Genomic DNA, 20,566 nt, shown 5'->3' with positions numbered 1-20,566 from the left:
GGTGGATCCGATGCTACAGCAGCAAAATGCAGAGAATAGAAGACAAGCTGCTTGAGCACAGAGAAATTCTGAGAAATCACCTCAGAGGAACATCAAACACAGCAGACTACAGGGATGAAAGAAAGGGATCCAAAACAGCTCTATCTTGGACCACTTTGTGGAAAATCCCATTAACAACCATCTAAGTCCTTGTCAAAGTAATGGCAAAGATCAGGAAGCAAAACTTATAATGAATGAGATTAAAACAGTATCCACTCCAAGTGCTCACACTTTGATAAGGTCACCAGTATTGTATATGGCATATGCCCCACCGGCCCATCTTCTTAGGATTTTCTTGTTTATCTTTTGACACACTGAACATCTTTCACAAATTTGTTTTGCTACTGTATATATCCCTGTACATCCATATTTTCTTAAGATCATGTCACACATGATCTTATGTTCTTATGGCCTGAGCTCCCCAGTGGCTCCCCTGATGAAGAATAGCCATCATTTCTCATGTGATCTGCTTATTCAACATTTGGCGTCCATCTCGAAGGAGCTAAGCCCCTGCTTCACTTTGGATTGCCCAAAAGCCCTTGATAGATATAGCACTACAAGTGTCTCAACCATGGGATAAGAGTGGTGGAGGTGGCACTGCAAGCCTCCTGTTTTGTCACCTGTTACTTCTTGCAGCCTCCGTAACTGCATTTGCATGCACATTGGAGGTTTTGCTTCAGTTCAGAATGGACAGTGTCCATATCATCTAAATCACCATCATAATATGCAGTCTGCTTTTTAGTTTCAGTGCACACGCCAGGGATTGAACTGTCCCTGGCGTGTTTTGTCCCTCCAGGGCAGCACTGAGACAACCAAAGCCGTCTAGGTGGGGAGAGGTTGAGTTGCTTTGGTGTTGTCCACGTACCTGTTCTCTGGTGGGCATGGGATGCTTGTATTATGCTACCTGTGCTGTTTTTTGCCCTGTGATACTTCTATAAAAATATATATTCCTGTTTTCCCAATAAAATCAGGAAGTGTTATATTAGCATAAACAGACTTACAAAATATTTGTAAAATTACAATAAATATTAAAAAAAAAAGGTAAGCCCGAGTCACTCCCCGTTGCATGCTGGGACGTGTAGTTCTTCCCCCCTGAGGCGCAGGAAGAAAGGCCGAGAGGAGTGTGGCGGCTCGGACTGTCCGGAGTTGCCATTTCAAACGCTGCCAGGCTTAACACTGGGGCACATTTGAAGATGCCCATTGTGTTGCGGTTCGAGCCATTCCAGCTCCTACAGTGAGCTTTAAGGAAAGTAAGGGCTGGATGGACGTTTCCTGCCGGCGCTGTTACGTCACGGCGACGGGCGCTCCTTCCCGCTTCCGGTGCGACCGTTAGAGACGCGACCTGCGAGCAACATGGCAACGGCGGTGAGAGAGGCGCGAGGGAGATAGGAGAGAGGCGCGATGGGGACAGGAGAACATGGGGCGCGAGGGAGACAGGAGAGAGGCGCGATGGGGACAGGAGAACATGGGGCGCGAGGGAGACAGGAGAACATGGGGCGCGAGGGAGACAGGAGAGAGGCGCGATGGGGACAGGAGAACATGGGGCGCGAGGGAGACAGGAGAGAGGCGCGATGGGGACAGGAGAACATGGGGCGCGAGGGAGACAGGAGAGAGGCGCGATGGGGACAGGAGAACATGGGGCGCGAGGGAGACAGGAGAACATGGGGCGCGAGGGAGACAGGAGAGAGGCGCGATGGGGACAGAAGAACATGGGGCGCGAGGGAGACAGGAGAGAGGCGCGATGGGGACAGGAGAACATGGGGCGCGAGGGAGACAGGAGAACATGGGGCGCGAGGGAGACAGGAGAGAGGCGCGATGGGGACAGGAGAACATGGGGCGCGAGGGAGACAGGAGAGAGGCGCGATGGGGACAGGAGAACATGGGGCGCGAGGGAGACAGGAGAGAGGCGCGATGGGGACAGAAGAACATGGGGCGCGAGGGAGACAGGAGAGAGGCGCGATGGGGACAGGAGAACATGGGGCGCGAGGGAGACAGGAGAGGAGAAAGGGTGGGGGAGGGGGCGCGGTGGCGACCGGAGAGAGAGGGTGTGAGGGAGACAGGAGAAAGGTGCTAGGGAGACAGGCAACTCGTGGGGTTGAGAGGTGAGAGAGAGAGGGAGGGAGGGAGATGGATGGATGCATAAGGAGGATAGGGAAGGGTGGTGTGTGGCATGTGAGCTCTGCTTGCAAGGGAGGTGGCAGGGACTCCTCTGGCCCTTGGGGATGGGGCGTGCGCTTGCTTTGCTCCCGTCCCTGCCAGGTGTCTGTGTCCCCTCCCGCAACCTTTGATGCCCTTTGCAGCTGCACTCAGATCTCATTAATGTGCATCTCTCCTAATCCCACAGACAACAAAAGTGCCCGAGGTGCGAGATGTCACCAGGATTGAGCGCATCGGTCAGTACATGAGTTGCAGACACTTTGTGCCCCCCCCCCTCCCCTCCCTCTCTGTGGGCACTCTTACCCCTCCTTGAACCCTGCCCCTTTCTGTGGGCATCCTGTCCCTCAGTGCTTTCCCCCCCCCCTCTCTTTTTTGGGCACCCTGCTCTCTCCCCTCTCTGTGGGTACCCTGCTGCTCAGTTCTCCCTCCTCTTTGTGGGCACTCTGCCTCTCCCCCCACCTCTCTGTGGGCACCCTCTACCTTAGTACCCCCCACTCTGCAGATAAGAACATAAGTTGCCATAATGGGTCAGACCGAGGGTCCATCAAATACAGCATCCTGTTTCCACCAGTGGCCAAACCAGGTTACAAGTACCTGGCAAGTACCCAAGAATTAAATAGATCCCGTACTACTAATTCCAGTAATAGCAGTGGCTATTCCCTAAGTCAACTTAATAGTAGTGTATGGACTTCTCTTCCAGGAACTTTTCAAAACCTTTTTTTTTTTTTTTTAACCCATCTATACTAACTACCTTAACCAATTTGTTTTAAATGTGCTACTTGCTAACTTCATGGAGTGCCCCCTATTCCTTGTATTATGTATCAGAGTAAATAACTGATTCACATTTACCTGTTCTAGTCCTCTCAAGATTTTGTAGACCTCTCCTATCCCCCCTCAACCATCTCTTCTCCAAGCTGAATAGCCCTAACCTTTTTAGCCTTTCCTCATAGGGGAGCTGGTTCCATCCCCATTATCATTTTGGTCACCTTTATTTGTACCTTCTCTATCGCAACTATATCTTTTTTGAGATGTGGCAACTAGAATTGCACACAGTATTCAAGGTGCGGTCTCACCATGGAGCGATACAGAGGCATTATGACATTTTCCGTTTTATTCACTATTCCCTTCCTAATAATTCCTAACATTCTGTTTGCTTTTTTGACTGCCGCAGCACACTGAGCCGATGATTTCAATGTGTTATCCACTATGACGCCTAGATCTCTTTCCTGGGTGGTAGCTCCTAATATGGAACCTAACATCGTGTAACTACAGCAAGGGTTACTTTTCCCTATATGCATCACCTTACACTAATCCACATTAAATTTCATCTGCCATTTGGACGCCCAATCTTCCGGTCTCACAAGATCCTGTAATTTATCACAATCCACATGTGATTGAACTACTCTTAATAATTTTGTGTCACCTGTAGATTTGATCACCTCACTCGTATCCCTTTCCAGATCGTTTATAAATATATCGAAAAGTACCAGTCCAAGTACAGATCCCTGTTTATCTTTTTCCACTGAGAAAACTGACCACTTAACACTACTGTCTGTTTCCGGTCTTTTAAACAGTTTGCAATCCACAAAAGAACATCGCCTCCTATCCTATAACTTTTTGGTTTTCTTAGAAGCCTCTCATGAGGGACTTATCAAACACCTTCTGAAAATCCAAGTACACTACATTTACCGGTTCACCTTTATCCCCATGTTTATAAACCCCTTCAAAAAATGTAGGAGATTTGTGAGGCAAGACTTCTTTTGGGTAAATCCATGCTAACTGTATCCCATTTGTTAACTATAAAAACATTTTTTCTTGTTGCAATATGTTCAGCAAGAAGAATTTCGGAATTGCAAGCTCTTTCATGTTGGGAACACGTTTTGGTGATTACCAGGGACACAGTTCGAATTAGGACCGTGCCTTCCTTTTTGCTGAAGATGGTTTCGGACTTTCATTTAAATCAATCTCATTTCTTTACTGTTTTTGGACAGGTCGCGGAATGAACAGAATTATCATGTTTTGCGCCACTTGGATTTTAGGAGGCATCTGTTACGATATCTCAAGGTCACTAACCCCTTCCAGACAACGGATCATTTATTTGTCCTGTATAGTGGGGATAAGAAAGGGGGAGCCGCTTCTCGGGCCACGGTTGCACGTTAGATTAAAGAGATCATAATAGTGGCCTATGTAGCAGAGGAGAAGTCTTTGCCCAGGCAAATTAGGGGGCATTCAACTAGAGAGCAGGCTGTTTCCTGGGAGTAAATAAAGTTGGTATCCCCATTTGGAGATTTGTAGAGCTGCGACATGGTCTTCCTTACATATCGTCTCCAGTCACTATCGTTTGGATGTTCAGGCACAGGAGGATGCGTCTTTTGCTGTTGGGAGCGTGGGCAGTCTCCCACCCCTCTGGGGAGTAGCTTTGGTACATCCCGCTTGGTGGACTGGCCTGCCTAGAAGATAAGGAAGGAGAAATTACTTCTTACCTGATAATTTCCCTCCCTTTAGAGTAGGCAGACCAGTCCACACTCCGCCCAGGGCTGCAGCTACTCTTACTGTCTTGGGACAGCAGATATTTGGAAACCAATAAAGGTTTCGGATCAGTGGAAATCTGAGAAAGTGACACATTTTTTTCTTTTTTCTGCAGTTGTTAATGGATTTTCATTTCTTGAGCCCTGTGCTTTTGGTCTTCAGGAAGTTTAAAAAAAAAAAAAAAAAAAAAAAAGATTCTTGCATTTTGGGTTATTTAGATGTCTATAGTTGCCTTTTCCAGGAATACTGGCAGGCTGATGTGGTGCAGGACTATAAATAGGAGCGACGTCAGCGAGTTGGTGTTCTCTGTCTCCATCTGCTGGCAGGATTGCATGACCCACTTGTGGGGAGTGGGCTGCCTATCCTAAAGGAAAAGAAATTATCAGGTAAGAAGTAATTTCAGCTTTTTTTTTTGGAGGGGGGAGTGATAACGTTGCCATAGCTGGAGCTTGGGGAAATCCACAGCTTATCTCTGGCAGTAATAAGGAATTGGATCTATTTTCAAGATCTGTCAGGTACTTCCTAATAACCCAGATTGGTTACTGATGGAGACAGGATTCTGGGCTCGGTAGACCTTGGGCTGACTTTACACGGCACATTTTTAAGTTCTAAGAGGTGTCAAATATTTTGTCTCAGAATAGAGTTGGGAAGCCTCAGGGAGCACTTCTGGTATTGAAAGGATGCAAGCAAGCATGCTCTTGTGATCCTCCGAGAACTCTAGACAGTGCTACGTACAGTGCGAGCTCCAGTACCTGTTATGTCATAATTAAGTGCTTTTTTTCCTCCCCTAGGTGCCCATTCACACATTCGTGGGCTGGGACTGGATGATGCTTTGGAGCCTCGGCAGGTATGATAGTGCACCATCTTGCGGGTGAGGAGCTCCCTGCTGGCAGGCAGCATTGCCCGTAAAGTATGGCTTCCTGTGTGCATGATTGCTGCCACCAGTGCTTTGCTGCTGGATTAATGTTCCTTGCTGTCACTAGCTTTGTTGTGTTCTGCCACATAACTGGTGCATGTGATTTCTGTTCCTGTTCATACCCCAGATCAGTCCAGCTCCTGGGTTTTGCCTCCCTGCCAGCAGATGGAGACAGAGAAGAAAAGCTTTACTGACACTGCTACTTAACCAGCAGATGGTAGAGGTGTAAAACCTGCAGTCTAGAGTTTAAAAAAAAAAAGAGAGATGGATTTCTTTCAGGAGCTTCCTCCTAGAGCAGTGATGGCGAACTCTAGTCCTCGAGTACCACAAACAGGTCAGGTTTTCAGGATATCTACAATGAATATGCATGAGAAATATTTGCACGTGCTGCCTCCATTGTATGCAAATCTATCTCATGCATATTCATTGTGGATATCCTGTCTGTGGCACTCGAGGGCTGAACTTCGCCATCACTGTCCTAGGGGGTTGTTAGGTTCCCTGGTGGGGGCCATCCTCCTTGGTTGAGGTGGATGAGCAGGGGGTCGTTGACCCTTGGTGCTGGCTCATCCCTGGATACTGAGGGGGTTTAGATTAGCTGCTGGTCCAGGTCCCTCAGTCCCCTGGAGAGCCCTCAGGAACCAGCAGCTGCTCTACATCAATCAGGATAGTACTCTAATTTATTTGTATTTGTAAAGATAAAAAAGAAAAAATCCTGACAGGCGGCTTGACTCCGGCAAGTCCTATGAGTGATCAGTGATCACACCGCATGCAGGTGAGCTGGGGCTCCCGGCGTTGACGAGACTGCTGTGGCAAATGATTAGGAAGCAGCGCATGTGAGACGCACATGGCAGTGGCCAAGGATCATGGCAAGGCTTGCCACTCGTGTGGGGATACTTGTGTGCGTGCTGCATCTCCGGGGGAAGACGGCCGCTTGGATGATGCAGGCTCCGTTTCAGCTCGAACGGTTTCTATGCGTAATAGTGCAGACTCTGATTTGGCGCATAAAAGACCATCGTACTTGGGAGCTGCTGCAGATCCTTTTCAGAGAAGGGCTACCAAAATAAGGGGAATGGAACAGCTCCCCTATGAGGAAAGACTAAAGAGGTTAGGACTTTTTAGCTTGGAGAAGAGACGGCTGAGGGGGGATATGATAGAGCTGTTTAAAATCATAAAGGTTGGTATTCTATTTCTTTCATGGTCCCGAAAAAAGGAGGGGGACGTTCAGACCGATTTTGGTTTTAAAGAAGGTGATTGTGGCCCTCAGGGTGCCACTGTTTTGTATGGAGACGCTTCGTTCGGTCATTGCGGCAGTTCGCAAGGGATAGTTCCTGGCATTGCTAGATCTAACAGAGGTGTGTCTGCATATCCCAATCAGGCAGGAGCACCAGACATTCCTGAGGTTTATGATTCTGCGAGGTCATTTCCAGTTTTTGCGCCCTTTTTTTTTTTCGGGTTAGCGACAGCCCAGTGCACATTCACCAAAGTCGTGGTGGCTTCGGAAGGAAGGAGTACTGGTATCCCCATATCTGGATGACTAGCTCATTTGGGCAAAGACAGAGGCCCTCTGTCAGCTGGCGGTACAGCGGGTCCTGGAGTGGTTGAGGACTGGGCTTGGGTGGTGAACCTAGCGAAGAGCTATCTGATGCCAACTCAGACCTTGGAGTATCTGGGGGCTCGATTTCGACATCTGGATCGGCAAGGTGAAGCTGCAGAGTCAAATGACACCGCCTGTCCGACTCAGGGTGCCCAGAGTTTAGGATTATTTGCAGGTCCTGGGTTGTATGGCATCGATGCTAGAACTGGATCCCTGGGCGTTCGTGCATATGCACTCCTCTCCCGCTGGAATCCGGTATCAGAGGAGTTTCAATTTCCTTTCCCCCTCAGGAGGGAGTCCAGGTCCAGTCTTTCTTAGTGGCTTGGTCAGGTCAATTTGGAACGAGAGATGGAATTGGAAATCCTGGATTGGGTGATAGTGACCACTGACGCTAGCCTATCCGGTTGGGGAGCGGTGTGTCAGGGGTAGACCGCACATGGCCGATGGTCGAAAGAGTTGGCATCGTGGTCTGCATGTTTAGAGATGGGAGCGGTGCGCTTAGCCTTGCTTTCCTTTCTGCCACAGTTATGAGGTCAGGCAGCGCAAGTTCTCTCAGATGGCGCAACGAGGGTGGTGTATATCAACCAACAAGGAGGGACTAAAAATTGGATGGCTGCTCAGGAGTTGGCTCACTGGGCGGAGCAGCACCTGGCAGATCTAGCAGCGTTTCACATAGCTGGGGTGGAAAACATGCAGGTGGATTTTCTCAGCAAGCAAAAGTTGGACCTCGGAGAGTGGGAGCTGTCGGAGGAAGCAATGTGTTTTTATTTGGATCAGATGGGGGGAACGCCACACATGGATTTGATGGCATTGAGACAAAACACCAAGGCAATGCAGTTTTGTAGTCACAGGCGCGAGAACATGGAGCAGAAGGAATTGATGCTCTGGTGTTTCCATGGCCTCTGGGAATTCTTCTTTACGTCTTTTCCCCATGGCCATTGGTGGGAAAAGTTCTAAGACGCATAGAGAGACACCAGGGCGAAGTGATTCTAGTAGCTCCGGTGTGGCCATGTCTGCTTTGGTTCACGGACCTAGTAAACTTGGCAGTAGACGGACCATTTAAGGTTTGGTCACCTTCCGAGGCTGTTATGTCAGTGTCCAATATTTTCGGATCAGATCACTGCTGTCTTGCGGCTTGGCTATTGAGAGGAAATGCTTGAGATGCAAGGGTTATTCTGAAGACGACGACATCACCATCTTGCTGCAAGGCGTGCAGCCTACTCGGGCTTCAGTTTCCCTTTCTGCAAAAAGGCCTAGTGAAGGGTCTAGCCTATAATTCTCTTTGGGAGCAGGTGGTGGCTCTAGGCTGTCTTCTGGTTGACAAATAGTTTCCGGAGATCGAATTATCTCTTTGTGCTATAGAGTGGTCCAAGGAAGGGATGCAAAGCAACTAAGGCTACTATTGCGCACTGCATTTTTTTTTTTTTAGAGGTCATCCAGTACCGGAGGGTCTAAGGACTCGCTCGACTCGGGTGCAGGTGACTTCATAGACCAAGTGTCAGCTGGTCTCTCCGCAAGAAATCTGTCAGGCAGCGACTTGAAAGTATTTACATACTTTCATCAGACATTGCCGTTTGAATATCCAAGATCCGGACTCCATGGATTTTGTAGAGAGTGTATTGCGAGCGTGGCTTTCCCATTCCTGCCCAAAATAGGGCAGCTTGGGTACAACCTAGGAGTCTGGACTGATCTTGGGTATGAACAGGAAAGGAAAATTGCTTCGTATCTGTCAATTTTCGTTCCTGGAATACCACAGATCAGTCCAGAACCCTGCCTGTTCAGTAAAGCCCGCTCGTCAAGAAAGTATGTAAATGATGCAGAGTGACTTGTTTGGTTAAGTAGTGTTCTGCTTAGTGTTGTTGGAACGAGTTTTCCATAGAGGCTCCGCCTTCCTTCTGCTTATTTAGTGGGGTTGAGGGTCTCAGTTATTGTGTTAGTTCTTTTCATCTTGCCTTGAGTACAGGTCATACTGAGGGGACTGCAGGTGGCACTCTAGGTTAAGTAGCAGTGCCATTAAAGCTTTGCTTCTCTGTCTCCATCTGCTGGCAGGGAGGCGAAACCCAGGAGTCCGGAATGATCTGTGGTATTCCAGGAATGAAAATTAGCAGTTAAGATCCAATTTTCCTTTTGTTTTCCCTGCAGGTGTCACAGGGCATGGTGGGACAGCTGGCCGCCCGCCGGGCTGCGGGAGTGATCCTGGAAATGATTAAGGAAGGGAAGATAGCTGGCAGAGCAGTGCTGATTGCTGGGCAGCCTGGTACAGGGAAGACAGCCATTGCTATGGGTAGGTTGGGTTTCAAGAGAGGTGGCAGAGCTGATGCCCGTCTGTGTGTAACTGAGCAGCACACTCTCTCTTGCTGTACCCACTGCAGGGATGGCCCAGGCCTTGGGTCTAGACACACCATTCACCGCCATCGCTGGCAGCGAGATCTTTTCCCTAGAAATGAGTAAGACGGAAGCCCTCACCCAGGCTTTCCGGCGCTCCATCGGTGTCAGGATCAAGTGAGTGTGCGAGCGCGGCTTCCTTCCTGCATTCACACTGGCTCAGCCCGAGGCAAGCGGGCCACTTCAGTAATCTCACTTTGCATCTCTCATCTTTCCAGAGAGGAGACTGAAATCATTGAAGGAGAAGTTGTCGAGGTTCAGATTGACAGACCAGCTACAGGAACTGTAAGTGACTGCTTGCACTTGGGGGAGAAGGATGGGCCTTTTGGTGACGAGTACAGTCTGAGCTGATGTGTTAAATATCTGTAGCTGGTAAAGGTACTCTCTTCTGTCTCGCACTCTCTCACTCATCTTCTGCAGGGTTGTAAAGTGGGAAAGCTGACCTTAAAAACTACAGAGATGGAAACTATCTATGACTTGGGAACTAAAATGATTGAGTCACTCACCAAGGAGAAAGTGCAAGCTGGGTAAGGGACAGATGTGGGTAAGCGACGGGCAGAGGGGGGGGTTGCACAGGCTGGATGTGGGGACTCGGCAGAAGGGGGTTCACAGGCTGGGTGCGGAGGATCGGACAGAGGGCGGTGTGCAGGCCGGGGGAGGAACAGGCTGTGTGTGGGGTCCAGCCGGAGGGGAGTGCGCAGATCGGTAAGAAGCAGACCGTACCTGGGCAGGTGCAATTTATGTACAAAGAGCCTGTCCCCGTCGTTCCCTCCCCCCCCTCCCCTTCCAGGCATGTTGTGAGCAGGATGAAGCTTAGCAAAGGCTTGTGGGTTGTACACAGCTGCTTCTTGGGTGTGGGCGGTTTCTGCATTAGTCTGAACCCACGGCTAAACCTCATTCCTCACCCTCTGGGCCTTGCTTTGCTGCCGATAATGAATGACTCCACTTCTCTTCCAGTGATGTAATCACAATCGATAAAGCTACAGGAAAGATCACCAAGCTTGGGCGTTCCTTCACCCGAGCACGAGACTATGATGCCATGGGCTCTCAGGTAGGAAGGGGTCATGATGTGGTAAGGGGTCATGGGGATGAGTCGGGGGTGCTGAGATAGAGAAAAGGGTTACGATGCTCTTGGTGCTATACAAGACTTCTTGCTGACCTGCAATTGGAGTTCCTGTTCGTACCCCAGATCAGCCTAGACTCCTGGGTTTTGCCTCCCTGCCAGCAGATGGCGACAGAGAAGCAAAGCTTTACTGACCCTGCTACGTAACCCGGTGCGCCACCTGCACTCCTTCAGTATTTCTCTGTCTCCAGCAGATGGTGGAGGTGCAAAACCTGCATAAGATTTGTAAACAAAATAAAAGGAGATGTTTGTTCCCGGGGTTGCTAGATGCCGTGGAGGTCCTTTCTCCCCCCCCCCTCCCTGGTAGAGCAGGACAAGCAGATTTGATGGTGACCGTCTTTGTCTCGGCGCATGGGCAGTGAGGAGACTGAAAGCCAGTGGTCTGCTTCCCTCATTTTCCCTAAGGAGATTGCACTCCAGCAGCCGATGACAGTCCAGGGAAGTATTCCTGCTTTATTTCTTGTTTAAAAAAAAAGAAAGAAAGAGAGAAGGTGGCTGAGGAGGAGAACGTCGCGGCTAGGGCTGCAGGGAAAAGCTGCTGGGAAGGCTGGGGTCTGTTTTTACCACCGCATAGGCTGGAGCGCATCCACTTTGTGCACACAGGCTGGGGCCAACATTTACCTCCACAGGGGTGAATCCCTCTAAGGCCATCTTAGGTGCGCATGTCGGCAACCGCTGAGCGCAGGAAACACTACCAAGCCTGTTCGGACCAAAAGGATGCACTTAAACTCAGTGGGGCTGTGTAAGAGGTGCATGTATTGGAGAGGAAGGCAGTTCGAAGTCAACCGGGACATGGATGTGGGCAGGAAATCCACCCATTTGGCAGACTCTGTACGCACCCAGATCAGTCCAAACTCCTGAGTTTTGCCTCCCTGCCAGCAGATGGAGACAGAGAGAGTTTTGCTGACACTTAACCTCGTGTGCCACCTGTAGCTCCTCAGTATTTCTCTTGTCTCCAGCAGATGCTGGATGATGGAAAACTTGCAGCTCTGCAGTGGAGTTACAAGTTTTTGTTTTGTTTTTCTTTTGAGCCTTCCTCAAAAGATCCTGGTGGGTCCTTCCCTGTCTGGTAGAGGTGGACAAGTGCTAACCCTTTTGTAGGTTCAGTCCATACGCCCATGGGGTGTAAACCTGGTGGTCCAGATCCCTCCCCTTCACGAGGCTGCTACGGCGGCTGCAAGCTCGGGGATTGGTTGCCCTTTGTTTCTTTTTTTTCAGGTTTGCTAGTTTCTTACAGTTTATATAAACAAAACAAACAAAAAAAAAGGTGAATCCTCCTCAACTCAGAGGCTGTTTTTTTGCTCCGGGTGATTTTTCAGCACCAAGGTAAGCACTACGGGGCGTGGGTTGGCATGCTGCATGTGCGGCTCGGTGTGATTTTGGGTTAATTGAGAGAGGGGGGGGGGTCTGCCAGTCGTGTCCCAGTGGGGGAGGATTCGGAGGACTCTGATATTTCCCCTGTGGGCGCTGGAGCCCTTCTTGGGCAGAATGTGCCTGTAGACCCTAGCTCGGGAGCTGATATGGATGATATTCTTGTTTCTGAGGGTGATGACCTGAAGGTTATGCATTTGTTCCGGAAGGAGGAGTTAGGTCTGCTAATTCCTCTTCACAAGCTGGGTGTTAAAGTGCCTCAGGAGGATTTGGATCTGGAAGGTGCTGATCTGGTTCTCGACGGTTTGAGGGCCCCACCAATCACAAATCAGTGAAGAAGCTCATGGACAGGGTGCGGGATACTCCCGAGGCTGGCTTGAAGGTGGGGAGAGCTATGGCGAAGCTTTACCACCCCCTGCCTGAGCAGACATGAGAACTATTTGTGCTTCCTAAGGTCAGTGTGGCGGTAACTAAGAAGATGCCTCTTCCAGTCGTGGGGTCTGCAGCGTTGAAGGATCTGTAGGACCGCAAGTTGGAGGTACTTCTAAAGAGGAATTTTGAGGTGTCTGCCTTAAGTCTGTGGGCTGCTATTTGTATGAGCTAGTGGTTAAAGCAGTGTGCTAGGAACCAGGAGACCTGGGTTCAAGACCCATTGTTGCTCCTTGTGACCTTGGGCAAGTCACTTTACCCTCCATTGCCTCAGGTACAAACTTAGATTGTAAGCCCTCTGAGGATAGGGAAATACCTACAGTACCTGACTGTAATCCGCTTTGAAGCGCTGAAAAAAGTGAGAAAAGCAGAATATAAAAATCTAAATAAATAAATATTCAGAGGGCCTGTTTACGCTGGGTTCAGCAGCTACAGGAGACGCAGCTAACCTCTGGAGGAGATGCAAACAGGGCAGAGCGCATAGAGGTGGCAGTGGTGTGTGGGGTGGATGCCTTGTATGATTTAGTGAGGACGTTGTCTAGAATTATGGTGTCAGCAGTGTCCATCAGGAGGTTATTGTGGTTGTGTAACTGGTAGGCGGATGTCTTCTCCAAGGCTCAGCTTGGGATCCTTATCTTATAAAGGTAAACTCTTGTTTGGAGAGGATTTGGAGCAGTTGATAAAGAACTTTGGGGAGAATAAAGTCCATAGGTTGCCTAAGGATAAACCTAAGAGTAAGAGATTTTTTCAGGACGTTCTCGTTTTTGGGATATCAGGAGGTCCCGGCCGGCTAGGGGATTGTCTGAGCTGCAGAAACAATTCTCTGCTCGGGGAGCCATTCCTGGGATCAGCCCTTTCGTGGGGGCAGAAGGTCCTTCCGAGATGCCGCAGGGCCTAAATCTTCACAATGAGATGAGGCTGGTCCACTCTGGCATTCCTTCTATAGGGGGTGCCTAGCGCGGTTTTACGGGGAGTGGACCAAGATTGCTCAGGATCAGTGGGTCCTCACAATAAGAGACGGTTACGCATTAGAATTTGCAAGGCCCGTTCGGGAGTTGTTCCTTGTTTCCCTTTGTGGGTTGTTAGTCAAGCGTCTTGCCGTCCAGGAAACACTGAACAGGTTGCTGCGACTTCGGGCTGTGGTCCCTGTCCCTCACGACAAGCAACAGAAGGGAAGGTATTCCATTTACTTTGTTGTCCCAAAGAAGGAAGGCACTTTTTAGCCAATTCTGGACTTAAAAAGGTGAATGCGGCGCTCGGGGTTCTCTGTTTTCTCATGGAAACTCTGAGGTGCGAGCAAATTTTTGGCTTCGCTAGATCTGACTGAGGCGTATCTGCGTATTCCCATTTGGAGGGATCATCAGTGGTTTCTGCAGTTCATGATCCTTGGTCGGTGTTTTCAGTTTCAGGCTCTTCCCTTCGGGTTGGCCACGGCTCCTCGTGTCTTCACAAGGGTGACTGTTGTAGCGGCTGTGTTGCATCGGGAAAGTGTTTTGGTACATCCTTATCTGGACAACTGGCTGATCAGGGCGAAGTCCAAGGATCTCTGTCGTCAGTCAGTGCCGAAGGTGGTCAGCTTGCTCAAAGCATTCGGTTGGGTGGTAAACCTGGCAAAGCGTCACTTGGTTCCTGCTCAGTCTCCGGAGTGTTTAGTTGCCCGATTCGACACGCAGCAGGGCAAGGTGCTTCTGACAGACGAGCGGGCTTAGAAGCTGCAGAGGCAGGATCGGTGCTTGCTGGCCTTGCCAGTTCCCCAAGGTGTGAGATTATTTGCAGGTTCTGGGCTCAATGGCTTCAACCCTGGAGCTAGACCCATGGGCGTTTGCCCATATGAGGCCTTTGCAGGGGGCTCTTTTGGCTCGGTGGAACCTGCTCTCGGAAGAGTTTTTTCTTCCCCTACTTCTCGAGGGCGTGGCAGGGGACAGTCTGTCTTGGTGGCTACTGAATTCCAATTTGCTGCTTGGGGTACTACTGGAGGTTCCAGATTGGGTAGTAGTTACTACAGATGCCAGTCTTTCTGGTTGGGGAGCTGTTTGTCAGCACCAGTCGGCTCAAGGTTCTTGGTGTATGGAAGAGGCTTCCTGGTCTATCAATCGGTTGGAGACCAAGGCGGTCTGGTTGGCACTGCGAGCCTTTCTGCCATTGGCCAGTGGTCAGTCCAGGAGGGTGCTTTCAACCAGTGCGAATACGGTAGCTTGTATCAATCAACAGGGCAGGGCTGAGAGTCAAGCTGTGGCCCAGGAAGCTTAGGAGTTGATTCAGTGGGCAGAGGAACATTTGGAGCACATAGCAGCGTTGCACATAGAAGGTGTGGAAAAACGTTCAAGTGGCTTTTCTGAGTAGCAGAATGGGAGCTGTCGGAAACAGCAATGCAGCTCATATGGGAGAGATGGGGTGGGGATCCTCACGTGGACCTAATGGCAACTCGCCAGAATGCCAAGGCTTTTCGGTTTTTCAACTGGAGAAGAGAACATGGGGTCAAGGGCATAGATGCTCTGGTGATGCCCTGACCTCGGGGAGTGCTGCTTTACGTATTTCCTCCATGGCCAGTAGTGGGAAAGATGTTGCGTTGAGTAGAGAAAGATCAAGGCAAGGTAGTTTTGGTGGCTCGAGTGGCTGCGTCAGCTTTGGTTAGCCGATCTGGTCAGTCTAGCCGTTGATGGGTCAATATGCTTTGGTCAAATTTTGGGCCTTCTTCATCAAGGCCCCATATTTTCAAACCAGGCGGTTCACTTTTGTCTAGCGACATGGCTTTTGAGAGGAGGAGATTGAGACGTAAGGGCTATTCCAAAGCTGAGGTGACGATGCTGTTGCAGGCTAGAAGAAAGTCTACCTCACTTTCTTATGTCGGGGTCTGGAAGGTGTTTGAAGTCTGGTGTACTGCGCATGGTGTGCGACCTCTGGAAGCTGTGGTGGTGGATATCTTGTCCTTTCTGCAGGAAGGTTTGGTCAGAGGTCTAGCGCTAAGCTCTCTTAAAGTTCAGGTGGCAGCTTTAGGTTCTCTTAGAGGCAAAATTGAAGGTGCTACCTTATCATCTCATCCGGATGTGACTTGTTTTCTGCAGGATGTAAAGAATTTGCACCCTCCTGAGAGGAGAGTTTGCCCACCTTGGAGTTTTAATCTGGTTCTCAAGGGTTTGTGCGAGGCACCTTTTGAATTGCTCAGAAGGGCGACTCTTAAGGATTTGATGCTTAGTCGTTTTTCTGGTAGCAATCTGTTTGGCTAGGAGAGTTTCCAAGTTGCAGGCCTTGTCGTGCCGTGATCCGTTTCTTAAGATTTCGGACTCGGGGGGTGTCCTTGTGTACAATACCTTCTTTTTTTTTTTTACCAAAGGTAGTTTCGTCGTTTCACGTGGATGCTTTCTACTCCACATACGAGGAAGCTTAAGTAGTTGGATGTACGCAGGGCATTAAGATATCTGAAGGTTACTAATGATTTTCGAAGGTCAGACCATCTTTTTGGCCTATGGAGTGGTCCGAAAAGAGGTCTTCAGGCGGTGGCTGAAGGAGGCTATTTAGTCGGCCTACATTTCCAAGGGTCGTCCGGTTCTTGAGGGGTTGTGTGCTCATTCAACACACTCTTAGGCTACTTCGTGGGCAGAAGCTCAGCTAGTTTCTACACAGGAGATATGCAGGGCAGCGACTTGGAAGTTGCTGCATACTTTTGCAAGGCACTATCATCTGGATGAGGGGGGATACAGGTTCTCAGTCCTTTGGCGAGAGTGTTTGCGAGCGGGACTCTCTAGGTCCCACCCAGTGTAGGGTGCTTTGGAACATCCCAGCTGTCTGGACTGATCTGGGTACGTACAGGGAAAGGAAAATTTGGTTCTTACCTGCTAATTTTCGTTCCTGTAGTACCACAGATCAGTCCAGAACCCACCCGATCTTTGGAGGAGGAGAGTCGTCTACTCAGACTATTTTCTAGTTTTATATAATGCATATGTTTTTAAAAAAAAGGAAAGAAAAAGAAAAGTTATTTGGAAGTTTTGTTTTTTTTAGAGAGTTTCTTTCTTAAGCTTTGGTACAGTTCAGTACTGAGGAGCTGCAGGTGGCACACGGGGTTAAGAGGGAGCATCAGCAAAAGTTTCTCTGTCTCTATCTGCTGGAGGGGAGGCAAAACTCAGGAGTCTGGACTGATCTGTGGTCTTCCAGGAACGGACATTAGCAGGTTAAGAACCAATTTTCCTTTTCTATTCCTGCTTTCAGACCAAGTTTGTGCAGTGTCCTGATGGGGAGCTGCAGAAGCGGAAGGAGGTGGTGCATACTGTATCGCTGCACGAGATCGATGTTATTAACAGCCGGACGCAGGGCTTCCTGGCACTCTTCTCAGGTACCCAGTAGAGGCAAGAGGAGAGTGGGGAGACCTGGCACTGCTGACAGCCCACAGATGTTTTACGCATCTTTCTGCCATAGGTGACACTGGTGAGATCAAATCGGAGGTTCGGGAACAGATCAATGCGAAGGTGGCTGAGTGGAGAGAGGAAGGGAAGGCTGAGATCATCCCTGGGGTAAGAGGAGGTAGACGTCTCTCACAGGCTTATAAATGGTCGAGGGTCTGCCACCACTGGTGGCAGTGGTATACAGACTGGTATGGAGACCTGGTCAGACAGGTGCACATTCTTCTCTCGGCCAAAGCCCCTGTCTTCTGCTCTCTCTGCAGGTGCTGTTTATTGACGAGGTTCACATGTTGGATATCGAGTGCTTTTCCTTCCTGAACCGCGCCCTGGAGAGTGACATGGCCCCCGTTCTCATCATGGCAACCAACCGAGGGATCACCAGGTGAGCAGGGAGTGGCCATCATTAGTCGCCCGAAGGCTTACATGCATCTGTCTTTGGGCCTGTGCTCTGCGAGTGGCAGCTTTGTAGGTTGCTAATAGTCTGAGGAAGTGTGCGTGTAGGGGGGGGGGGGGGGGGTGTGAGTTTGAGCTTCCCCTCACAGCAGTGTGCATCACTGTGGATCAGTGAGTAAAGTTTAGCTATGCACCCTTATGTTGCGGAGTTTTGGCTTCCCGTCACAGCACTGTGTCAAGGTTAGGAGTGCATCTCTGTGCGTGGAGTCTGGTGCCTTTCGGCACTGTGGGGGGGGGTGACAGCGAATGGCCTGGTAGGTGTTTAGCATTCTCTTTCTCTCTCTGCGAGTATTAGGAATGTGTATTTATGTGGGGGGCATCTGGTAGGATTTAGGTTCCTCTGATAGCGCTGTGTGTGTCTGTATAATTCCAGAATCCGTGGTACTAACTATCAGAGCCCCCATGGAATTCCCATTGACCTTCTGGACCGATTACTGATTATCTCCACCACCCCCTACAACGAGAAAGAGACCAAACAGATTCTTAAGATCAGGTAAGACGACCGCCTTGCACCCCCCTCCTCTTCGGACTGCCACTGTCCCGTGCTGCTTCTGAAGTGTGTGGCCCTCCTGTGCAGGTGTGAGGAGGAGGATGTGGAGATGAGCGAGGATGCTTACACAGTGCTAACCAGAATCGGCTTGGAGACTTCACTGCGCTATGCCATTCAGCTCATCACTGCTGCTAACCTGGTGTGCCGGAAGAGGAAGGTAACGGGAAGGCCCCCCCCCCCCCCCCTGCTGCCCTCGCACCTTTTATCTGTGCCAGTGGGTTTACTAGGTCAGCGTGGAAAGGTGAACGTCTTGTCCCTGCTTCGGGACAATAACCTTCAGTATAGAAGTTCAGAGGCACAGGCAGCGGTGGGCCTCACGAAGCAGTAAGAGTCAGGCAAACTTCATGCTGTGATGGGGGGTCCAAGAGGGGAAGAAGCTGCAAAGTCCAAGAGAGGGCGGGACAGCAGCAGAGGGCGGTGCCAGGGGGAGGAGGAGATAAGGGAGATCTAATTTCCATGTCCCCTCTGAAAGCAGATGGGAGTCACTGGCCTAACCTTTACACACAGTGGCAGGCTAAGGCTCGCTGCTCCCTACTTGTCCAGTCTTTCTCTGAGGTTGGCCGTGTTTATGTCTTTTGTAGGGCACAGAGGTGCAAGTGGATGACATCAAACGGGTGTATTCCCTCTTCCTGGATGAGTCTCGCTCCACACAGTATATGAAGGAATACCAGGACGCCTTCATGTTCAATGAGATGAGTGAGTGATGGCTCACCGCCATCTAGGGCATTCCCCCCCGCCCCCCTTTTCCAAGCTCACAGTCTGGGTCTGCAGTTCTGAGACATTTTATAAAGCTTTGATCACATCCCAAGCACTCCACAGACCCGAATCAGCTTTCCTGCTGCCCTTCCTGAGCACCTCCTTTGCCCAGCTTTTGGGTAACCCAACCTCCTCTGTCTTTCTGTTTGCAGAGGGAGAAACCATGGACACTTCTTGATGATGAACCAGTTGGACCCGGTGTGTTACAGCCATTTCTCATCTGCCTCGAGCATTCTGTCTGTCACTTACATGTTTTTGTAAAATAAACAGTGGGAAAAGAAAGCCAGAGGAAGCCTGTGTCCTGTGACCACATGAGGGAGTGGGTCAAAGCTTGATGTCCTGGGTGCATCCTGCAAGTTTTACTAGCTGCTACAGTGAACCAGCGAGGAGACGGGGGCTTAGGCAGTGGGCATGTACAGTAAGCATTTTCAAAGGTATTGCCTTTGTATGGAAGGTAGGCAGGATAGGCGATGTTGCAGCAGAAGTTTTAGTACATGGCCGAAGAGAGGTTTTTGGAGATCTTGGGGGCTGGATCGAAATGTATGTGGAAGGACAGAAGATTGTACCTGGAGGCACTGTCTGCATCTCTCTCAAGAGAGGAACCAGGATCCTTGGTGAACAGATGGGAACATGCACTGACAAGAATTTAAACAGCAGGAGGGAGGTGAGGGTACAGAAGTGAAGTTCCCTGTATGCACCCAGATCAGTCCAGACTCCTGGGTTTTGCCTCCCTTCCAGCAGATGGAGACGAAAGTTTTGCTGACACTGCCTCATAACCTGATGGCGCCACCCGTAGTCCGTCAGTCCAGACTCCTGTATTTCTCTGTCTCCAGCAGATGGAAGGTGGCACAAAACCTGCAGTCTGAGGAAAAAAAAAAAAAAAAGAAGAAATTTAGGGTATAGGTGACTGTTACCCACCCCAAAGGGTTGGTAGGTCCTTGTGGGGCCATCCCTTCGGGTGGAGGAAGGGACAAGCGGAGGGGTTAGAGACCCCTGAGGGAAGAGATAATTGAGGGAAGAGATAACTGGTGGGGCCAGTTCCCTCTCTTCCTTCCTACAGCCGGAGTCTGAAGCTGCCTTAAGGAAGATGCCGTTTATAAAGTTTTATTAAGTTTAAAAAAACAAAACAGTGGTTGATTGGTTTTTTTAATTGGTGGTTGTGCCGGTCGGGTTCTGTGGCCAGGAGGAGCTGGTTTTGGCAGCGTGTTTTCGGCAGGCAGGCTGGTGCGGCAGTGTCAGCTGTGCCACACAATGGGCAATAAACGTGTGTGGGGAGACATGCGCGCGACTCTTCCTCTCCGGCACTTGCTCCCGCTGCCTCTCTGGGGGAGAGGGCAGTGCAGGGAGTGCAGATAAGAGCTCGGGCAGATGGCGTGCAACCGCTGGGAGCAAGGGGGGAGTTGAGCAGCCCGAGGACGCCTTCCCGATTTCAGCAGGAACGGCGGCCATTTGTCCACGTTTGCTGCAGTGACTGAGAAAGCCGGCAGGGACTCGGCCCTGCCCCTACAGCTATCGCCTACGGATCAAAGGCCCTCAGAGCTCCCGGGAATCTGTCTGAGCATGAGGCAGACGACCTTCTGGATCAGGAACCCAGGGGAATTTTCCCTGGATTTTGTGCTGCTTATGCACAAGGCCTTTTTAGCTAGGAGGGTGGCGGGACGTTGTCCTCTTAAGCCAGTGGACCTACAGGAGCCTGTTATGGCTAAAAGGCCTAGAGCTGCACCATCTGGAGGGGTCACCAGAGTTCGGAAAGTGCTGGGTCAGCCTTTGTGTTCGGGCAATGCAGGCGATCTCTTCGAGGATTTGGAGGATGGGCATCCTCGGCCTGTGGATCCCCCTTTGGATAGTCTGGACCCTGATAGTGCCC

At 50.2% G+C, this 20,566-nt stretch overlaps 1 protein-coding gene across 1 annotated transcript; it reads left to right on the top strand.

The window, feature by feature from the left end:
- Window positions 1–1,198: 1,198 nt before the first annotated feature.
- On the top strand, window positions 1,199–18,981 carry RUVBL2 (RuvB like AAA ATPase 2). The gene is made up of 15 exons (XM_029585379.1): window positions 1,199–1,404; window positions 2,384–2,432; window positions 5,517–5,572; window positions 9,378–9,519; window positions 9,608–9,737; window positions 9,839–9,905; window positions 10,041–10,147; window positions 10,578–10,671; window positions 16,750–16,873; window positions 16,957–17,051; window positions 17,204–17,322; window positions 17,767–17,886; window positions 17,971–18,100; window positions 18,525–18,639; window positions 18,852–18,981. Exons 1-15 carry the CDS (start codon window positions 1,393–1,395, stop codon window positions 18,875–18,877), a joined length of 1,386 nt encoding a protein of 461 aa, XP_029441239.1. The 5' UTR covers window positions 1,199–1,392; the 3' UTR covers window positions 18,878–18,981.
- The last annotated feature ends 1,585 nt before the right edge of the window (window positions 18,982–20,566 follow it).

This window comes from Rhinatrema bivittatum, chromosome 19 (assembly GCF_901001135.1).
Source record: "Rhinatrema bivittatum chromosome 19, aRhiBiv1.1, whole genome shotgun sequence".
Taxonomy (NCBI): domain Eukaryota; kingdom Metazoa; phylum Chordata; class Amphibia; order Gymnophiona; family Rhinatrematidae; genus Rhinatrema; species Rhinatrema bivittatum.
The sequence above is the reverse complement of the archived record's forward strand: the minus strand, read 5'-3'. Positions and strand labels throughout refer to the sequence as shown.